We start from the raw sequence: 19,197 nt of genomic DNA, 5'->3' as shown, positions 1-19,197 counted from the left end.
GTCTGTTTCTCTCTTGGTGACCAGAACATAAGGGTTCTCTCATATTCAGGTCTTTATATTGGTGCTGAGCAACTAATGATTCAGTTTTTCCCCTGTGTAGGCAGAGAGCAAGCAGATTGCTTTGGAGAAACAACTCCAGGTCCTACGGGAAACTGACCACATGCTTCAGGTCCTGCAGGAGAGCCTGGGGGAGCTGGACAAGCAGCTGACAACGTACTTGACGGATAGGATAGATGCCTTCCAAGTTCCGCAGGAAGCTCAGGTACCGCTGTGGAGTGGAGGGCTCTTGAGTCATAAAAAGAGCATATGTCACCTCTTCCTCCCCCACAAGACAGCCAGCCCCTTGTGCCATTCCAGACTGAACCAGTGAGGAAGATTGACCTTACTTATGGGGTCGCATATGGGTTTTGGAGTTCTTTTGGTCTCTCTGTGAGACCCTAGCAGATGATCACCATTTTAAAATTATAGTTGTGAAGTTGGGAAAATTCCCTTTTTATAAGTAAGTGGTGAACACTAGAAATGACAAACGCAAAGCTCTTAGTTTGTGGGTCCCACATGGGAGTCCTGCAATACAGGTGGCCTGTGTTATTATTAAACTTATTAAAGCTTGTCCAGTGGTCCATATATTCTTGTGTATTGTGTGACTTTCTGGAGCTTTAATAAAAAACACGTTCTCCCCTTTCTGATCTCTTTCTTGCAGAAAATCCAAGCAGAGATCTCAGCCCATGAGCTGACTCTGGAGGAGTTGAAAAGAAACACACGCTCCCAGCCTCCAACTTCCCCAGAAGGCAGGAATGCCAGAGGAGGAAATCAGATGGATGTGTTACAGGTGAAGACGGAGAGCGGCTCCCTTTTACTCTTTGATGTGCTGGGTGTTAAAAAAAACAAACAAACAAGGAAAAAAAATGTGAGGAAGAGCTGATGACTTCGATGACTTTGGTCTTCATTATGATGTCAGCAGTAGGATGGGAATGATGCATTGTCTCCCAGAAAAAGAGACAGAAACAAATTGTTACATGGGTGGAAAATACTGAATCTGATTTTACAGTTGAATTGCAAAGAGAGAGCAAGCTAGATTTAGAACTTATCTTTATATAGATTTTTCCATTAATGCAGAGCCTCTGTCCGTTCTGGTGTGGCTGGTACATGGGAAAGGCTGAGGGCGTGGCATATGACACCACCTGGTCCTTAAATGGTGGATGCATGATTGACCTTGAGCTTGCCATGAAGGGCATTTTGAGTTTTAGGTTCCTGAACTCTATTTTTCAAACAGGTTAAAAATTCTGTGAAGTTTCACTTCTAGTGAGGCCAGTTTGGCCTTTTCTTATGTCTTAGACTGATACTCTGTCAAGTAATTCATGATACTGCTCTGTGCAGGACCCTCAGATGGCTGGGAAGCCTGGGTTCCCTGAAGGAATGTTTTTTATGGCTGCCTTGTCTTACAGCTCTTTAGCAGTGTATGTTGTACTCATATCCTCTGCTGAGACAGATCATCATTCTGATGCAAATTGCTTATTTTGTTCATTTCGGGAAACAGAGGAAACTTCGAGAGGTGTCCACCAAGTTCCAGCTTTTCCAGAAGCCCGCTAACTTTGAGCAGCGCATGCTTGATTGCAAGCGTGTGTTGGATTGTGTGAAAGCAGAACTGCATGTTCTGGACGTGAAGGATGTGGATCCTGATGTCATACAGAGCCATCTGGACAAGTGTATGGTGAGGCCACTGGGGGGGTAATGTGTCCAGTCGGTTTTCCAGCAGCTAACATAGCTTCATCTAGTGCCTCTGTACATGGCTTATTTAATAGTTTCCAGTCTATAGTGAGCTAAGAAGAGAGCTCGAGGATGGAAAAACAGGTTAAAAGTATCCAAGTGTGGTCCTGTCCTTCAAGGAAAATAAAAGAGATAAGAGAGACAGGTGGGAGGGAGTAAAATCAATTACTACAATGTAATGAGATAAGGAAGCTGGAATAGACATGCATATAACATAATCTAAAAAACAAGGGAAACATCTTAATCACAGCATAAAGTTTAGGAAGATTTTGACAGAATGTGACTAATAAGCTAAGTTTTAAAGGATAAATTTGAGTCACCTAGGAGAGCCATACTGAGAATAGATATCAGGAATATTACAGTATAAAAGAAAATCATTCTTAAGGAAAGTAAAACTTTGAATTTCAACTTAAAAAGTTTAAGCCTAAAATATGAAAGAGGAAATTATACTTAGAATGATGTTGGGAATATTATAGCATTAAAAAAACCCCATTCTCTAGGAAAGTAAAAATTTAAATTCTAGTTTAAAACTAAGATGTGAAAAAAATTATTTATAATGCCTTATTGCTGTTTTGGTCTTGAACATTATAATTCAGTTGAGTAGAAATTTAAAAATAATATGGCTAAGTATACACAATCTTAGAATTGGTCTGTTCCTTGAGAAGACTCACAGAGAACGTAAGATGACACTTGTTAAGACAAAGTCGGGGCAGAGTTCTTTGTGCTTTTCAAAATTGTAGTCTCCTTATTTGTTGGACACTGAAGTTTTGTGTACTCAAAAGCTAGAGTGGGTGGAAGAATGAACAAACAGTGTAAATTTTTGAGTGTGTTAGTATGTGTGTTTATGTGAGTGTGTATGTTTGCCTTTGTGGGCATATGTGTATGTATGTATGTGTGTGAGTGTAGATGTAAGTACTTATTGATTTAATGAGACACAGAGGCCAGTAGAACACTGTCCTTGACCTTGTGTAACTTAGTCCAGTGGTCTGCTGTTATGTGACAATGCCACAGGAGAGGTTTCAGGTCAAGGTCATGATGGACGGAAACAAGAGAACTTACCCACATAAAAGCTTTTTAGTTTCAAGGTAACTAGGATGAGGACGGCTCTGAATTTGACCTGCATGACTCCATTTCTTATAGTTACATATGTCTTGGTATATTGAGTATATATCTTTTCATGTAAGTAATACATGCTCATTGTGGTAGACTTGGTACTTCACAGAATTCTAAAGAAAAAAAAAAAGTGGATGTTAATACTTCCAAATTTCAACAGCCAGAAGTATAGCCAATGCTGGCTTTTTTTCTAGTAATAGCATGTATGGTTTTTAAAAATATGATTTAAAAAATGATAGACATTCAGTTTTTAGTCATAATATTTTTCCATTTTATGTAGGAAAAATGTTTTTATTACTAAGTACTTCCCTAAACCTTGAAAATACATGTTTGAGGGTTTTTTAAACAAGTATAATCTCTATTAGTTTATTTTCTTATCTGATTTTAAAAAGATAAGACAACCTTGATTTCACTTCACTTGTCCTTTGAACCAAATCGGAGAAAGATAAAGCCCTTTGATCTCCATAGTTACTTTGTAGCTGTCAGTCTGTATAATCTGCATTCTGAAATGACTCCAATTAGCAACTTTTCACCACAGTATGTAAAATGTGCCTTGCTTTCTTTTAAAGAAACTCTATAAAACGTTGAGTGAAGTCAAGCTGGAAGTGGAGACTGTAATCAAAACAGGAAGGCACATTGTCCAGAAGCAACAAACAGACAATCCCAAGGGGATGGATGAACAGCTGACTTCTCTGAAGATTCTCTACAATGACTTGGGTGCCCAGGTAAGGACAAGCCCCCGGCTCCCCTGCGTCTCTCTTGTTTATGCATTTTAAAATCTTGCTCCTAGAAGAATGCATGTTTGAATTTTGGGGCACTAATAATAGTGCTTTCAATTCTTTCAGTATTTTTTATTATATTTCTTTACAGCTATATATTACTATCACAATGATGAATTGTAGAGAAATTTACTTTTAGTATTTAATCCAGACTCATTTTTGTATTTTTTTTTTAAAGATTTTATTTATTTATTTGAGAGAGAGAGAGTGTGAGAGAGAGCATGAGCGAGGAGAAGGTCAGAGAGCAAAGCAGACTCCCCATGGAGCTGGGAGCCCGATGTGGGACTCGATCCCGGGACTCCAGGATCACACCCTGAGCCGAAGGCAGTCGTCCAACCAACTGCGCCACCCAGGCGTCCCTCATTTTTGTATTTTCAATGGCTGGTCCCTTTTCAGAAGTTATTCTAAGGAAACTTTCCCAGTGATAGCCCCTGTATAAACTCAAGTTACTGGTCCCGGGATTTCTAAATTGAGTAGTCTACTGAGAAATATTAAAACACTGGGACTCTAATAAATGGTAAGTGACAGGAAGTTCACATTAATCTAGCAGGATCTGAAGTCCTTTTAAGAAACATCTATTTGGGCATCTGAGTGAATCTGCAAAAGAACTTTTGGCCATATATTATGAATGACTGTATTCAGAAGGTTGAATGTCTTCTCTTGTGAGAACGCTGCATTGAAACCAGGAAAGCAAAACAAAGCAAGACTACAACAAAAGTGTTTAAAGTGATATCTTCTTGGCAATATTGGAGAGCTGTGTTAGATAATATTTTAGATCCCTTTTGGGTTGTTAAATAGTACCTAAGTTGGTGCACAGACCCAGAGAAAACTAGCTGGAATTTTGTTATCATCTTTAGATCAATAAGAATAAGCGATACAAACATTTCCTGGACAATTTTGACCTCCTCACTAAAGCAAGAGAAGATTGCTAATCTGATACATTTTATATCATTATGATACATGGCACATCTGGAACACAGTGTAGAGCTTCTTGGTATTATTATACAGCTGAAGTTATTTCTCAAATATTACTGTATTTATTCATCAGCTGGCATTTTTTAGATGGGAATGGTGTTGCCATTTTAATGTCAATTCTCCAGTTGTGTCTGTGGTTTTAGTGTTAAGTCATTTTCTCATTCAACACAATTGAGATGGAACTGTTTAACAGGAAGCATATAGGCAGTAGAGATTGAGTGGCACACAAAAACATAAATTGTCTCTTTGTCTAATAGAATTTAGGGTTGTGAGAGAAGAAAACATTAATCAGGTAGTCTTACGAAGTACCATCACATTAGCAGTCTGAAGTGTTAAGAAGGAATGTATGTGGTGCTTTAAGAGTATATGTCAAGGAGGATTTGGCCCAGACAGGGGTTATAGGAATGTACCTGGGGTTACATTTCCTTCAGGAAACGGTATGTAAACTGAAATCTGAAGGATGAGTAGGAATAGCCTGGGTGAAAGCAGTGGGAGAGCAGCCTTTAAGGTTGCTGGGAGAGCATGTGGAAAAGCCCTGTGGCAAGAGGCAGCATGGTACATTTGTGTGACTAATGCAGAGAGAGCAAGTGTGGGGAACATGGTATTGGGGAAAGGGATGAGACCAGAGCATACTAGTGTCTGGGTGTGTGATAAGGATTTTAATCTTAAGAGGTTTAAGAAGTTATTGCAGATTTTAGCAGGGAGGTAATAAGCTCATGCATTGGCTTTTTCAATGATCACTCACTGCAGTTTGCGGGATGAGCTGGAGAAGGGCAGCAGTGGATGTGAAGAGAGCAGTTAGGAAGTCATTGTGTTCTTAGTGAGAAATGATGGTGGCAGGAATGATGGTGGAGCGGTGGGGATGGCATGAGGAGCAGATGGTTTCAGACACATTGAAGAAGTGGAGTGAGTAAGAGTTGTTGATGGATCAAGATGTGGGAGTACGGTAGGAGATGATCCATGACCTCTGGGTTTCTGGCTTGGTTACGTGGAAGATCATGGTGCCATGAGTGGGAGTGGGCACTGGAAGGAAAGGCGGAAACATGGAAAAGTCCTAAGTATGGATTGGGCATGTTCACATGTTAAGTGCCTTTGTGAGAGTGACTTGAATATGTCGGGTGCTCACAAAGTTATTCAAGTCTGGAGACTATATTTGGGCTGAAGCTAGGAATTTTATGAGTCATCTGCATACAGACAGTAATTAAAGTTTTCAGTGATGATGAGATTGTCTAGGGAGAAGATACAATGAGAAAAGAAAAACCTATATAGGCCACAAAATAAAAAATAAATGAGTGGGACTACATCAAACTAAAGAGCTCTTGCACGGCCAAAGAAATCATCAACAAAATGGAAAGACAACCTGCAGAATGGGGAAAAAATATTTGTAAATTATATATATGATAATGAGTTAATATCAAAAATATATAAAGAATCCATACAACTCAATAGCAAAAAACCCCAAATAATCCAATTAAAAATGAGCAGAGGACCTGAATAGACATTGTACCAAGGAAGATATACGAATGATCAACAGATACATGAGTAGGTACTCAAGCATGACCGATCACTGGGGAAGTGCAGATTGAAACCACAATGAGATACTACGTCACACCTATTCAATAGGAAGAGATAATGCCCGCGAGGATGTGAAGAACAGGCTGTGCACTGTTGGTAGGATTGTAAATTGGTGCAACTTCTGTGGAAGAGAGTGGTGAGGTTCCTCAACAAATTAAAAATAGAACTGTAGTATGATCCAGTAATTCTACTTCTGGGTGTATATCTGACAGAAACAAAAATATTATATCGAAGAAAGACGCCTGGATGGCTCAGTCGGTTAAGTGGCTGCTTTCGGCTCAGGTTGTGATTCCAGTGTCCTGGGATCAAGTCCCGCATCAGGCTCCTTGCTCCGTGGGGGGCCTGCTTCTTCCTCTGCCTCTGCCTGCCTCTCTGCCTGCCTGCCTATGCTCTCTCTCTCTCACTCTAACAAATAAATAAAATAAAATCTTAAAGAAAAATATTATGTTGAAGAGATATTGGCACCGTTATGTTCATAGTAGCTCTGTTTAGAGTTGCCAAGGCATGGAAGCAGCCCAAGTGTCCTCTGATAGAAGAATGGATATGGAAGATGTGTATATATGTACTATATATGGTACATCTCATTTAGCACAACGAGGGCATTGTATTAAGTGAGATAAGTCAGACAGAGAAAGACAAATAATGTATGACTCATATTTATGTGAAATCTCTAAAAGAGCAACAACCAGCTCACATAAAAAGAGATCAGATTTATGGCTACTAGAGGTGGGGGACTCGTGGGTCTAGGAATTGGATGAAGGTGATAAAAAATAACAAACTCACAGTCACAAGGTACGTAAGCCCTAGGGTTATAATGTACAACGTGCTGCCTACAGCTAACATCACTGTATTTGTATGTAGAGAAGTGGGGAGGAGGGTAAATCGCATGAGTTCTCTTCACCATTTTTTTTTTTGTATCTGTATGAAATGATGGATGTTTGAAAAACCATTTTTTAAACCATTTTTTTGGTATCTGTATGAAATGATGGATGTGTTAAGTTATTGTGGTAATCATTTTGTAATCTATGTGAGCAAAGTCATTGTGCTGTATACCTTAAACTTATACAGTGCTATATCTCAATAAAACTGGAAAAAATTAAAATAATTTTTAAGTAAAAAAAAAAAAAAAGGCCTGAACAAAGTCTTAAGGAACTAGATCATTTAGTAAGAAATTTGAGGAAGCTGTGTCTGCAAAAGAAACTTAAGTATAGCTGTACCACATTTTATTTATCTGTTCATTGGTGGACATTTAAGTGGTTTCCACATCTTGGCTATCATGTGTAATGCTGCCATGAACATAGGCATCAGATATCTTTTCTAAGCACTGATTTCATTTCCTTGGGATATATACACCAAAGTAGCATTACTAGATCATATAATAGTTTTATTCTTAAAGTGTGTGGTTTTTTTAAAAGATTTTATTTGTTTATTTGACAGAGAGAGATCACAAGTAGGCAGAGAGGCAGGCAGAGAGAGAGGAGGAAGCAGGCTCCCTGCCAAGCAGAGAGCCCAATGTGGGACTCAGTCCCAGGATCCTGAGATCATGACCTGAGCCAAAGGCAGAGGCTTAACTCACTGAGCCACCCAGGCACCCTATTTTTAACGTTTTAAGGGGCCCCCATACTGTTTTCTGTAATTGTATACTTGAAATCTGCTGAGAGGATAGATGTGTTTTCACTACCCCCCCCCAAAAAAAGATAACTATGGGAGATGATGGATGCATTGATTAAGTTGTAATCATCTCACTCTGTATAAGTACTTAAAATGATCACATTGTACACCCTAAAAAACCACATGGAAAAAACAAAATATACGTAAATGAAACAACAGTTAGTAGCAAGAAGTGTTAGCACACCAGGAGAGTGCTGGGGCTGGGAAGCCAATGGAAAAAGGTATTTTGAGATGGGTGTAGGCACTGTTTTTGAATTACTGAACATTAAAAATGATGTCCACTTAAAGATGCCCATTTACATCTGTTGCCCTTGAAGTCCTTATTGAGATCAGCAAAGACAATTTCTGTGGAGTAATGGGGCAGAAGACAGGATGGGAGAAGGTAAGAAATGTGGGGAAGGTAAGAAAATGCTTTAGAGGATAGGTAAGGGCGAGATAGGAGAGAGGAAGGTCTTAGGGGAGATGTAGCCAAAGAAGGCAGTTTTTTTAAAACTATAAGAGACTTGAGTATACATATATTTTAGATTTTATTTATTTACTTGAGAGAAGAGAGAGAGCATGAACAGGGGACAGGGGCAGAGGGAGAGGGAGAAGCAGATTCCCTGCTGAGCAGGGGCGCCCCCCCTCCCGCCCCCTGTGGGGCTCCATCCCAGGACCTGGAGATCGTGACTTGAGGGAAAGGCAGATGCTTAACTGACGGAGCCACCCAGGTGCCCCAAGACTTGAGTATATTTCGTAGCTGATGGGGATCATCCTGTGAAGAGGGAATGGTTGAATATCTAAGAGGGAGAAAGGATAAATGGTTAGGTAAAATCTCTCCAAGTTGATACTGCCTGGTTTAGAATGGACTGCATCTCAAAATGCAGACTGAGAAGAAGGAGTGGTTAAGTTAAGCTGTAGATTATTTTCTTCCGGGTATATGCAAACCTTTGGTAGCATTAAGTTTTATGATGCTTGTGTAACTGCCTGGGCATGTCAAAATCAGATGAGGTCCTCTGAATGCCTAATATCTTTTAATATAATTCATGTATTTGTCTCCTGAAGTCTGCATTGAGGGGCTATTAATTTAAAGTCATGAATTCTAATTAAACTCTGTAGAGAAAAATATTTCACTTTTAAGAAGGAATTTAATAATAATCAATCCTTGAGGTATGAAACAGTAAAATGGAACCTAGGGGGCCAGAAAAAAGAAATGCAATTCCACATTATTTATTAAGAAAATTCAGTTTTTCTATCATCTAAGAAAAATCTTATCCCATACATGACTTATCACTCTGCTGCTTATAATGAGAATTATCTCTGCATATGTGCACGTAAAAGGAAGAACACATTTTTATTTATGTATTGTTTTGTGATACCCTTAAAAATGCTGTCTCAGCTTTAGATAATGAATGATAGTACCATCACGTAACGTAAAAGGGTCAAACCAAGCTCAATTCAGTGACCATGTCCCCCTGATCATAGTTTTAGCCCCTTTAAGTGTCACTGCCCCGACCTGCTTCTCACAGGAGCTGTGGATCTTACTGCATAGCATGGGTAGGATTCTTCAGCATGGTATGGGAGTTATGTTAAGAGCCTCATAAATGTTTGTTCAGTTCATTTTGCTTTCCATCAGCTACAAAAACAAAATGATACTAAAGGTTTATGCTGCATAGGCATTTATTTATTTTAAATTAAGTAGTTAATGGTAAAACATAATTGTGAAAATCATACTCTTTCCCCCTCAAATTTCTAGAATCTAGTGTGTGTGTGTGTGTGTGTGTGTTTAAGATTTTATTTATTTGACAGAGTTCACAAGCAGGCAGAAAGGCAGGAAGGGAGAGAGGAGGAAGCAGGCTTCCCGCTGAGCAGAGAACCCAATGCGGGGCTCGATTCCAGGACCCCGAGATCATGACCAGAGCCAAAGGCAGAGGCTTAACCCACTGAGCCACTCAGGCACCCCAATGTGTGTGTTTTTTAAACAGAATTCTTTCTTGAGAGGATTGTAAGGCATCTTCCATTCAAAAGAGAAAATATACCATTTACTGATTCCTTAACTTTGTTACAAGGACTGTGCCAAGCCCTCTGTGTATGTATCTTTCTTATTTGATACATAAATACCAACCTTTTGAGGGCTATGCCTCTACCAAGGTCACTTAGAAAGTAACCCAGGGTTGTCTGACACTTAACCTCTGCAGTATGTTGTCCCCTTGTAGAAATATAAGAATGGAGTGATTCCAGGTGGGAGAGTGAAAGGTTATATATGTCTTGGGGGTTAAGTATTAATAGTTTGGATCTTTGGTTATTATTTGAATTTATTCTTTTCATGTTCTTTTCCCTCTTCCTTTCCCTTTCTCTCTCCCTTCTCTCCCTCTTTCTCTCTTTCCCTTCCCTCCCTTTCACCCTCCTTCCCTTCTTCTCACCCTCTCTCTACCTCCCTCCCTCTCTCTTCCTCCTTTTAGGTGACAGAGGGAAAACAGGACCTGGAAAGAGCATCACAGTTGGCCCGAAAAATGAAGAAAGAGACTGCTTCTCTCTCTGAATGGCTTTCTGTTACTGAAGCTGAATTGGTACAGAAATCCACGTCCAGAGGCTTGAGTGGGGACTTGGATATAGAAATCTCCTGGGCTAAAGTAAGTTGTAACTCAGGTTACCTGCCAGTATTATGCCAGGGTCTCCTGTGGCATTTTGTTCAGGATGTCCTTTATCTCCATTTCATGTTAAATACAGCATTTTCTTTTTTTTTCCATTATTTTTTCCACTTCTCTGTCTTAAGAAAAAAGAAAAGACTATTTTAAAAGACAACAACTGGGTGGCTCAGTGGGTTAAAGCCTCTGCCTCTGGCTCAGGTCATGATCCCAGGGTCCTGGGATCAAGCCCTGCATCAAGCTCTCTGCTCAGCAGGGAGCCTGCTTCCCTTCCTCTCTCTCTGCCTGCCTCTCTGCCTACTTGTGATCTCTGTCTGTCAAATAAATAAATAAAACCTTTAAAAAAATAAAAGACAACAATTTTAAGAAGATATTTTTATCTTGATTCCAAAACCATTAAACTCACATGGATCATTGTGCCTGTGTGGTACGTAAAACATTCTAATCACTACCTTCACAGCTGGTGATAGTTTTTGAGTATTGGTTTTTCACAGCGTATTGGGCCGAGTATTAATTCTTCTGTAATAACTTTTACACATGTAACTAATCTTTATATTGCAAGTGAACTGGTGTAAAGCGCATAGGAACAGAATTTTCAAAAAAAAAAATCAATAAAAGATCCAAGAGTTTTCTGTAACTCTGTAGTTATTTCGACATCAGAGATTAGAGAGTAGATTTGCTGATTCTTTTGAGGTGGACAAAAGATTAATGGAACACAAAGTCATTTTTTTTTTCTTTTAAGCAAAGGCATTCTTCTTCCCTAAATGTACTTCCTAAGAAAGAAGCATGTGTAATACAGATAAGTGCCGAATACAAATGACTAATACTGTGAGGGAAATTTATATAAAGCCACAAATATCACTGTTGACATCTACAGGTGTTTGCTTGTAGGGAGTCGAGAGCAGGTCCTGTGAGGTCATGTATGATGCAACCATTTCTTAATTTGAACACTTTGTAGGGGTAACAGTTGAATGAGAGTCAAGATATAAGGCATTACAATAGCTCATGAAAAGTTTAATTAGGTCATGGACTGTGTGATGTAACAAGAAGATGGAAAAAGGGATGCAGGAAGGAAAAGGGGAACATTGGAATTTGCTGATAAAAGCAAAGCAAAGTGTCTATTCATATCTTCTGCCCATTTTTTTTATATGATTGCCTGTTTTGTGTGTGTTGAGTTTGAGGAGTTCATTATAGATCCTGGATATCAACCTTTTATCTGTACTGTCATTTGCAAATATCTTCTCCCATTCCGTGGGTTGCCTCTTTGTTTTTTTGACTGTTTCCTTTGCTGTGCAGAAGCTTTTGATTTTGATGAAGTCCCAAAAGTTTATTTTTGCTTTTGTTTCCTTTGCCTTTGGAGACCTATCTTGAAAGAAGTTGCTGTGGCTGATATCGAAGAGATTACTGCCTATGTTCTCCTCTAGGATTCTGATGGATTCCTGTCTCACGTTGAGGTCTTTTATCCATTTTGAGTTTATCTTAGTGTACGGTGTAAGAGAATGGTTGAATTTCATTCTTCTACATATAGCTGTCCAGTTTTCCCTGCACCATTTATTGAAGAGACTGTCGTTTTCCACTGTATATTTTTTTCCTGTTTTGTCGAAGATTAATTGACCATAGAGTTGAGGGTCCATATCTGGGCTCTCTACTCTGTTCCACTGGTCTATGTGTCTGTTTTTATGCCAGTACCATGCTGTCTTGGTGACCACAGCTTTTAATAAAGCTTGAAATCAGGTAACGTGATGCCCCCAGTTTTATTTTTGTTTTTCAACATTTCCTTAGCGATTCAGGGTCTCTTCTGATTCCATACAAATTTCTGGATTATTTGCTCCAGCTCTTTGAAGAATACTGGTGGAATTTTGATTGGAATGGCATTAAAAGTATAGTTTGCTCTAGACAGTATAGACTTTTTTAACAATGTTTATTCTTCTGATCCAAGAGCATGGAATGGTCTTCCATCTTTTTGTGTCTTCTTCAATTTCCTTCATGAGTGTTCTGTAGTTCCTCAATTACAGATCCTTTACCTCTTTGGTTAGGTTTATTCCCAGGTATCTTATGGTTCTTGGTGCTATAGTAAATGGAATCGATTCTCTAATTTCTCTTTCTGTATTTTCATTGTTAGTGTATAAGAAAGCCACTGATTTCTGCACATTGACTTTGTATCCTGCCACGTTGCTGAAATGCTGTATGAGTTCTAGTAGTTTGGGGGTGGAGTCTTTTGGGTTTTCCATATAAAGAATCATGTCATCTGCGAAGAGAGAGAGTTTGACTTCTTCATTGCCAATTTGGATACCTTTTATTTCTTTTTGTTGTCTGATTGCTGTTGCTAGGATTTCTAATACTATGTTGAACAAGAGTGGTGAAAGTGGGCATCCTTGTCTTGTCCCTGATCTCAACGGGAAGGCTGCAAGCGTTTTCCCATTGAGGATGATATTTGCTGTGGGTCTTTCATAGATAGATTTGATGAAGTTCAGGAATGTTCCCTCTATCCCTATACTTTGAAGCGTTTTAATTAGGAACAGATGCTGGATTTTGTCAAATGCTTTTTCTGCATCAATTGAGAGGACCATGTGGTTCTTCTCTCTTCTCATATTAATTTGTTGTATCACATTGATTGATTTGCGAATTTGAACCATCCTGGTAGGCCAGGGATGAATCCCACCTGGTCATGGTGGATAATCTTTTTAATGTGCTGTTGGATCCTGTTTGCTAGGATCTTGTTGAGAATCTTAGTATCCATATTCATCAGTGATATTGGTCTGAAATTCTCCTTTTTGGTAGGGTCTTTGCCTGTTTTGGGGATCAGGGTAATGCTGGCTTCATAGAAAGAGTCTGGAAGTTTTCCTTCTGCTTCAATTTTTTGAAACAGCTTCAGGAGAATAGGTGTTATTTCTTTTTTGAAAGTTTGGTAGAATTCCCCAGGGAATCCGTCAGGTCCTGGCAATCACATAAAAAAATGGGCAGAAGATATGAACAGACACTTCTCCAGTGAAGACATATAAATGGCTATCAGACACATGAAAAAATGTTCATCATCACTAGCCCTCAGGGAGATTCAAATTAAAACCACATTGAGATATCACCTTACACCAGTTAGAATGGCCAAAATTAACAAGACAGGAAACAACATGTGTTGGAGGGGATGTGGAGAAAGGGGAACCCTCTTACACTGTTGGTGGGAATGCAGGTTGGTGCAGCCTCTTTGGAGAACAGTGTGGAGATTCCTCAAGAAATTAAAAATAGAACTTCCCTATGACCCTGCAATTGCACTCCTGCAAAGATACAGATGTCGTGAAAAGAAGGGCCATCTGTACCCCAATGTTTATAGCAGCAATGGCCACGGTCGCCAAACTATGGAAAGAACCAAGATGCCCTTCAACGGACGAATGGATAAGGAAGATGTGGTCCCTATACACTATGGAGTATTATGCCTCCATCAGAAAGGATGAATACCCAACTTTTGTAGCAACATGGACGGGACTAGAAGAGATTATGCTGAGTGAAATAAGTCAAGCAGAGAGAGTCAATTATCATATGGTATCACTTATTTGTAGAGCATAACAAATAGTATGGAGGACATGGCGAGTTAGAGAGGAGAAGGGAGTTGGGGGAAATTGGAAGGGGAGGTGAACCATGAGAGACTATGGACTCTGAAAAACAATCTGAGGGGTTTGAAATGGTGGGGGGGTGGGAGGTTGGAGTACCAGGTGGTGGGTATTATAGAGGGCATGGATTGCATGGAGCACTGGGTGTGGTGAAAAAATAATGAATACTGTTATGCTGAAAATAAATAAATTTAATTAAAAAAAAAGCAAAGAAAGCAAAGCAAAGACATCAAACTTTCTTTTTGTTTAAGTTTTTCAAGAAAATAATATCTTCTTTTACAATACAGTTTGAAAGCCATTATTTTCTTATTAATAACTTAAGTCATGTAAGCTAATTGAATGACATTTGTACAGTGTAATGAAAAAAGACAGAAGCAAAAATCATTTCTACTCAAAGAATACACTGTTTTTGTTTGTTTTTTATAGGCACATATAAACATGAACAGATAGAAGCGTTTAAAAATAATTATATTGTGTCTAATGTTTCTTAACCTTGTCTTAAAAACTGTTATCTTTTATCTTTAATATTTTTCTTTACCTACAGAGGTTTTGTATCACACATTGGAGAAGTGTAGTATTTTATTGGTTTTTTAAAATTAAGCCATTCCTCTATTCATATCCATTTAAATTATTACCAGTTTCCACTATTGTAAAAAATGCTGTGATGAATATACTTGAAGCTAAATCTTAGCATATATTCATGATTATTTCTTGAGGATAAATTCTTAGACTTAAAAATATTGTTCAAGGGATATATCCATTTAAAATTCTTATACACATTATAAAATTGCCTTTGGAAATGTTATACCCATCAACTGTGAGTGAGAATTCCTGCTTGCTCAAAGGTAGGCAAATATCATGTTTTGGTTATTTAATTGCAACATTTTCCAAAGTTTAGAGGCCATTGTAGCTCTTTTTACAAAACTGCCTTGGATGGCTGTCCGTTAAGGGTCTGACTCTTGATCTCCGCGCAGGTGTTGATCTCAGGGTTGTGAGTTAAAACCCACATTGGGCTCCACACTGGGCATGGAGCCTACTTAAGGAAAAACGACCTTTTTGTAGTTTTGACCGTTCTGGTCTTTTAATTTAGAGCTCTTTACCTACCCCAATAATAAATGCTTAGTGTGTTGTGGGTTGTTTCATTTTTCTTTTCCTTTTTTTTTTTTTTTTTTTTTTTGTTTCCTTGCCTCTGTAAAAGAGTTTCCTTTTATGTTCTGTATTTTTTAAAACCACCATATTGTATATTTTTTAAAGAATAAAATTTATCTTTTTCTTCATTGTTTCTGTCTTTGGTGCTTCTTAGAAAGTCCAACTCCAAGGTTATATAATTCTTTACTTACATTTTCTTCTAGCTCTTTTGTAGTTTCATCTTTTACCTTTAATGTTTTAATCCTTTTGGGCCAACAGTTAACTATTTATCTCAGCACTATTTATTAATTATTTTTTCCTTTCTGATTTGACATGCTAAATTCATATATTCTTTTTACCTGTTGCTTTTCTCTGTTTTCCACTTCACTTACCCGACCCTCTGAATTGTTCTTCAACTGTTTAACTGTAACTGTTCTTCAACTGTTTAAATATATTATGGCTTCATAATATATTTCAACATGTAGTTAACAGATTCCGTCTTTATGTTTCTGTTTTGTGTGTGTGTGTGTACTCATATAATCTTAAAATATGCTAGTCTTAAATTATTTTAAAAATTCTCTTAGAAAATTTGGTTTGAATTTTCATAAATTTATAAATTTGTTTTGAGGAGAATCAATATCTTTGTTATAAGTCTTCTTAGTAAATGGTATATTTCCTTTTTCTTTCCAATTTTTTTATATTACTACATAATGCTTTGGTTTTTTCCTTCAAAAACATTATGTATGTATGCAAAGTTGTTTATTCCTACATATTTGTTTTTATAGGTATATAAAAGTATGCTTTTTCTCTTTTATACTAATGACAGCTTGTACATCGGCGATATGATTTTCACATATTTAATTTTTAATCATCTATTTGTGTACTCACATCAATTCCATTCAGTTAGTTGATTCTGATTATTTTTTAAGGTAAAGACTTTTAAAACAATGTAAGATTGTCTCTTCTGGTACTATTCATTTAAAAATTCCCATTTAATCTTATTTCAGGTTTGAAATAATGAAGATGGTAAATACAAATTACGAATTCACAGCACATTCTCTTCATTAGAATAATCAAATGAAACATCAGTATGGAACATAATCACCCACTTTTTCAGTGTTGTTTTCAGATTTAAGAGACATTCATATTTCACAACATTTTAATGTATTTGCACTTAAAAATTATGTAAAATTTTTTGAATGTAAAAATTTAAATAGCATTTTCATCCCTGAACTTTAATAGCATTTTTATTCAGTAGCTTAAATATTATTTTCAATATAGTCATTTTCTTTGCAATACAGTCTATTAGTGTAGATAGTTGTGTGCACTGTTTACATTTAATTACTTGTAGTTAATTGTTTCGTATGGTTCTTTTTAAAAATACTTTATTTATTTGAGAGAGAGAACACGCGCATGCGCACGTGTACATGCACCCAGAAGCAGTGGGAAGGGGTAGAAGGAGAAGGAAAGCAGACTCCCTACTGAGCAGGGAGTCCAACACAGGACTCAGTCACAGGGTCCTGGGATCATGACTTGAACTGAAGGCAGATGTTTAACGGACTGAGCCTCCCAGGTGCCCCTATTTTATATAGTTTTTTTTTTTTTTTAAGATTTTATTTACTCATTTGAGAGAGAAAGAGAGAGACAAAGCACAAGCAGAGGGAGAGGCAGAGGGAGAATCAGGCTCCCCAATGGGCTGGGAGCCTGATGTGGGGCTCGATCCCAGGACCAGAGTTCATGACCTGAGCTGAAGGCAGACGCTTAACCATCTAAGCCACCCAAGGGCCCCTATTTTATAAAGTTCTTAAAAAGACTGTTCTAGTCAATCAGTACATTCCCTGTGAAGGTAGATAGAAACTCTTTACTGCAAAGAGCTTGGCTGTGGTTTTTTTTTTTTTTTTTTTTTTTTTTTTTTTTTTTTTTTTTTAAACTCCCTTCTGGAGAAGAACATTTAGAAGAAACATTTTAGTGCCTTTATAAATATACCAGTATTTGATATGGCCAAGTGAATGTTTAAACCTTGACTCATCTGGGAATTTGTAATTTTTATGCCTTCCAAAATGTAATTTAATGATGTGAGATTAAATATAAATGAGCTCTTGGAAATGATTTGTTTAAATGTTGGCTAAAAAAGGTACAATAGCAGTGGGGTAGATATGCTCATGTTACTTTTTGATTTTAGAACTTTGTAGTTTTAATTTTGGAATCCAGCATTTTTGCTGTATTTCTCTGAGTACACGTCTTGCCTGGTCAAACCTTATGAATGTACAAATCAAGTTATCATTATACCACCCAGAGTATTATCTTTGCATATGGCAACTATATGACTACAGCTTAGACATGCTAGTTCTCCTGTGATTTAGCTAAGATGAAATATTTTTTATAATACTAATACAACAGATTATATATTAAGGCACCTAGTACAGGGTATTATCCTTCCAAATAAATGTAACACACATTAGTAGTTTCCTGTAGTGGCCCAGAAGATAAATTCATTATAAAATTTTGAGAATTATAACTTCTGGGATAGTTCTGCTTTGCCAGGTTATAGTTACTGAACATAAAATTGGTTATGTCTAAAGCTATGATGAAGATACTTGGTGTTTGTGTGTAATAAGTAGCATTTGTACTTAAAATTAATGAAAAATTAATGAAATGATTACCTTTTCACAACCGAATTTGTTACTTTTTTGTATTTGCATAATTAAATATTTTAGTTTTTCTTAGGAAGTTAACTCTCAACATGTGAATTGGTTGTGGAGTTTTGGAAACCTCTGACATATTGTGAATTATCTAAGAGAGTCATGGACTACTACGCATATGTAGAAGAAAAGTTTTTAAAAAATTAAAGTTGTGCAAACTGGGTGTTATCTGCAAGTGCTGAATCACTGAATTTTACCCCTGAAACTAATACACCTGTGTTAACTAACTTGAATTTATGTGTTTTTTGTGTTTTATGTATTTTTATGTGTTTTAATGTGTTAACTAACTTGGATTTAAGTAAAATCTTGAAACAAAAAGAAAAACAAAAACCTTTTATAATGTTTGGAAAGATCAAGTGGGTCTTGGTATTTTTCTTTTTTAGAATATTCTGAAGGACCTGGAAAAGAGAAAAGCTGATTTAAATGCCATCACTGAGAGCAGTGCTGCCCTGAAGAACTTGATTGAGGGCAGTGAGCCTGTTTTAGAGGAGCGGCTCTGTGTGCTTAACGCCGGCTGGAGCCGGGTCCGCACGTGGACGGAGGATTGGTGCAGTACGTTGATGGTAAGTTTCGGGGAGAGTTGAACAGTGAAGTCTTTTCTCCTTTAATTATATAAAAGCCGATACAGCTTTGATTAGAATCATAAATCCTGTTTTCTGTGTGTCACAATAATGTTTTGCTTCAAGTGAATTCATTTCATTAGCATACATGTTATTTTTTTCTTTTGAAAAGATAGTTAACTAGAAAGAGTTAAAAATGTCTCTGTTAAGCAGTAGACTATTTGTGATATCCATAGAAATATATACATTAAGATCTTAGTAAATGGACGTCATTTGTTATATTTTAATGATTCTATATTTAATTTTTATGCAATGAATAATCATGTAGATAATATTTATAATATTCTAATAATAATGGCATACTAGCATATGATGGCCTAAGTAATAATTTTGACTAATAGGGGGATGGCATTGGTGAGGTCACTTAAATGCTCTTTAAACCTCAATTTACTCACACATAAAATGGACAGCATTATAATTTCCACCTTATATGGTTTTTGTGATTATTATGTGAGATGAAACATGGATATTTGACTCTATAACTATACTTAAAATAATCAATGTTAGATATCATGATGTTTATGCTAATTATTAAAGGTTATTGTTATTAGTCTTTGGTTATGCCACTGTTAATTATTTCATGGAAATAGTGATGATTTAAATTGCACAGTAGTTTTCTGTCCCTCTTATACTAA

The 19,197-nt window shown here is 37.2% G+C and overlaps 1 protein-coding gene across 7 annotated transcripts in view; it reads left to right on the top strand.

Annotated features, from left to right (window-relative positions):
* The window catches only part of UTRN (utrophin), a 510,470-nt gene that overhangs the window by 189,274 nt on the left and 301,999 nt on the right, over positions 1 to 19,197 (top strand). For all 7 annotated transcript variants that reach the window (XM_044247155.1, XM_044247163.1, XM_044247172.1 and 4 more), the window contains 6 exons: positions 101 to 262; positions 701 to 829; positions 1,538 to 1,711; positions 3,450 to 3,605; positions 10,322 to 10,492; positions 18,326 to 18,505. In XM_044247155.1, the coding sequence (XP_044103090.1) occupies positions 101 to 262; positions 701 to 829; positions 1,538 to 1,711; positions 3,450 to 3,605; positions 10,322 to 10,492; positions 18,326 to 18,505 (972 nt within the window). The remainder of the gene's footprint in view (positions 1 to 100; positions 263 to 700; positions 830 to 1,537; positions 1,712 to 3,449; positions 3,606 to 10,321; positions 10,493 to 18,325; positions 18,506 to 19,197) is intronic.

The sequence above is a fragment of the Neovison vison genome, chromosome 1, assembly GCF_020171115.1.
Source record: "Neovison vison isolate M4711 chromosome 1, ASM_NN_V1, whole genome shotgun sequence".
Taxonomy (NCBI): domain Eukaryota; kingdom Metazoa; phylum Chordata; class Mammalia; order Carnivora; family Mustelidae; genus Neogale; species Neogale vison.
Note: the sequence above shows the minus strand (reverse complement) of the source record. Positions and strands in the feature narration are given on the sequence as shown.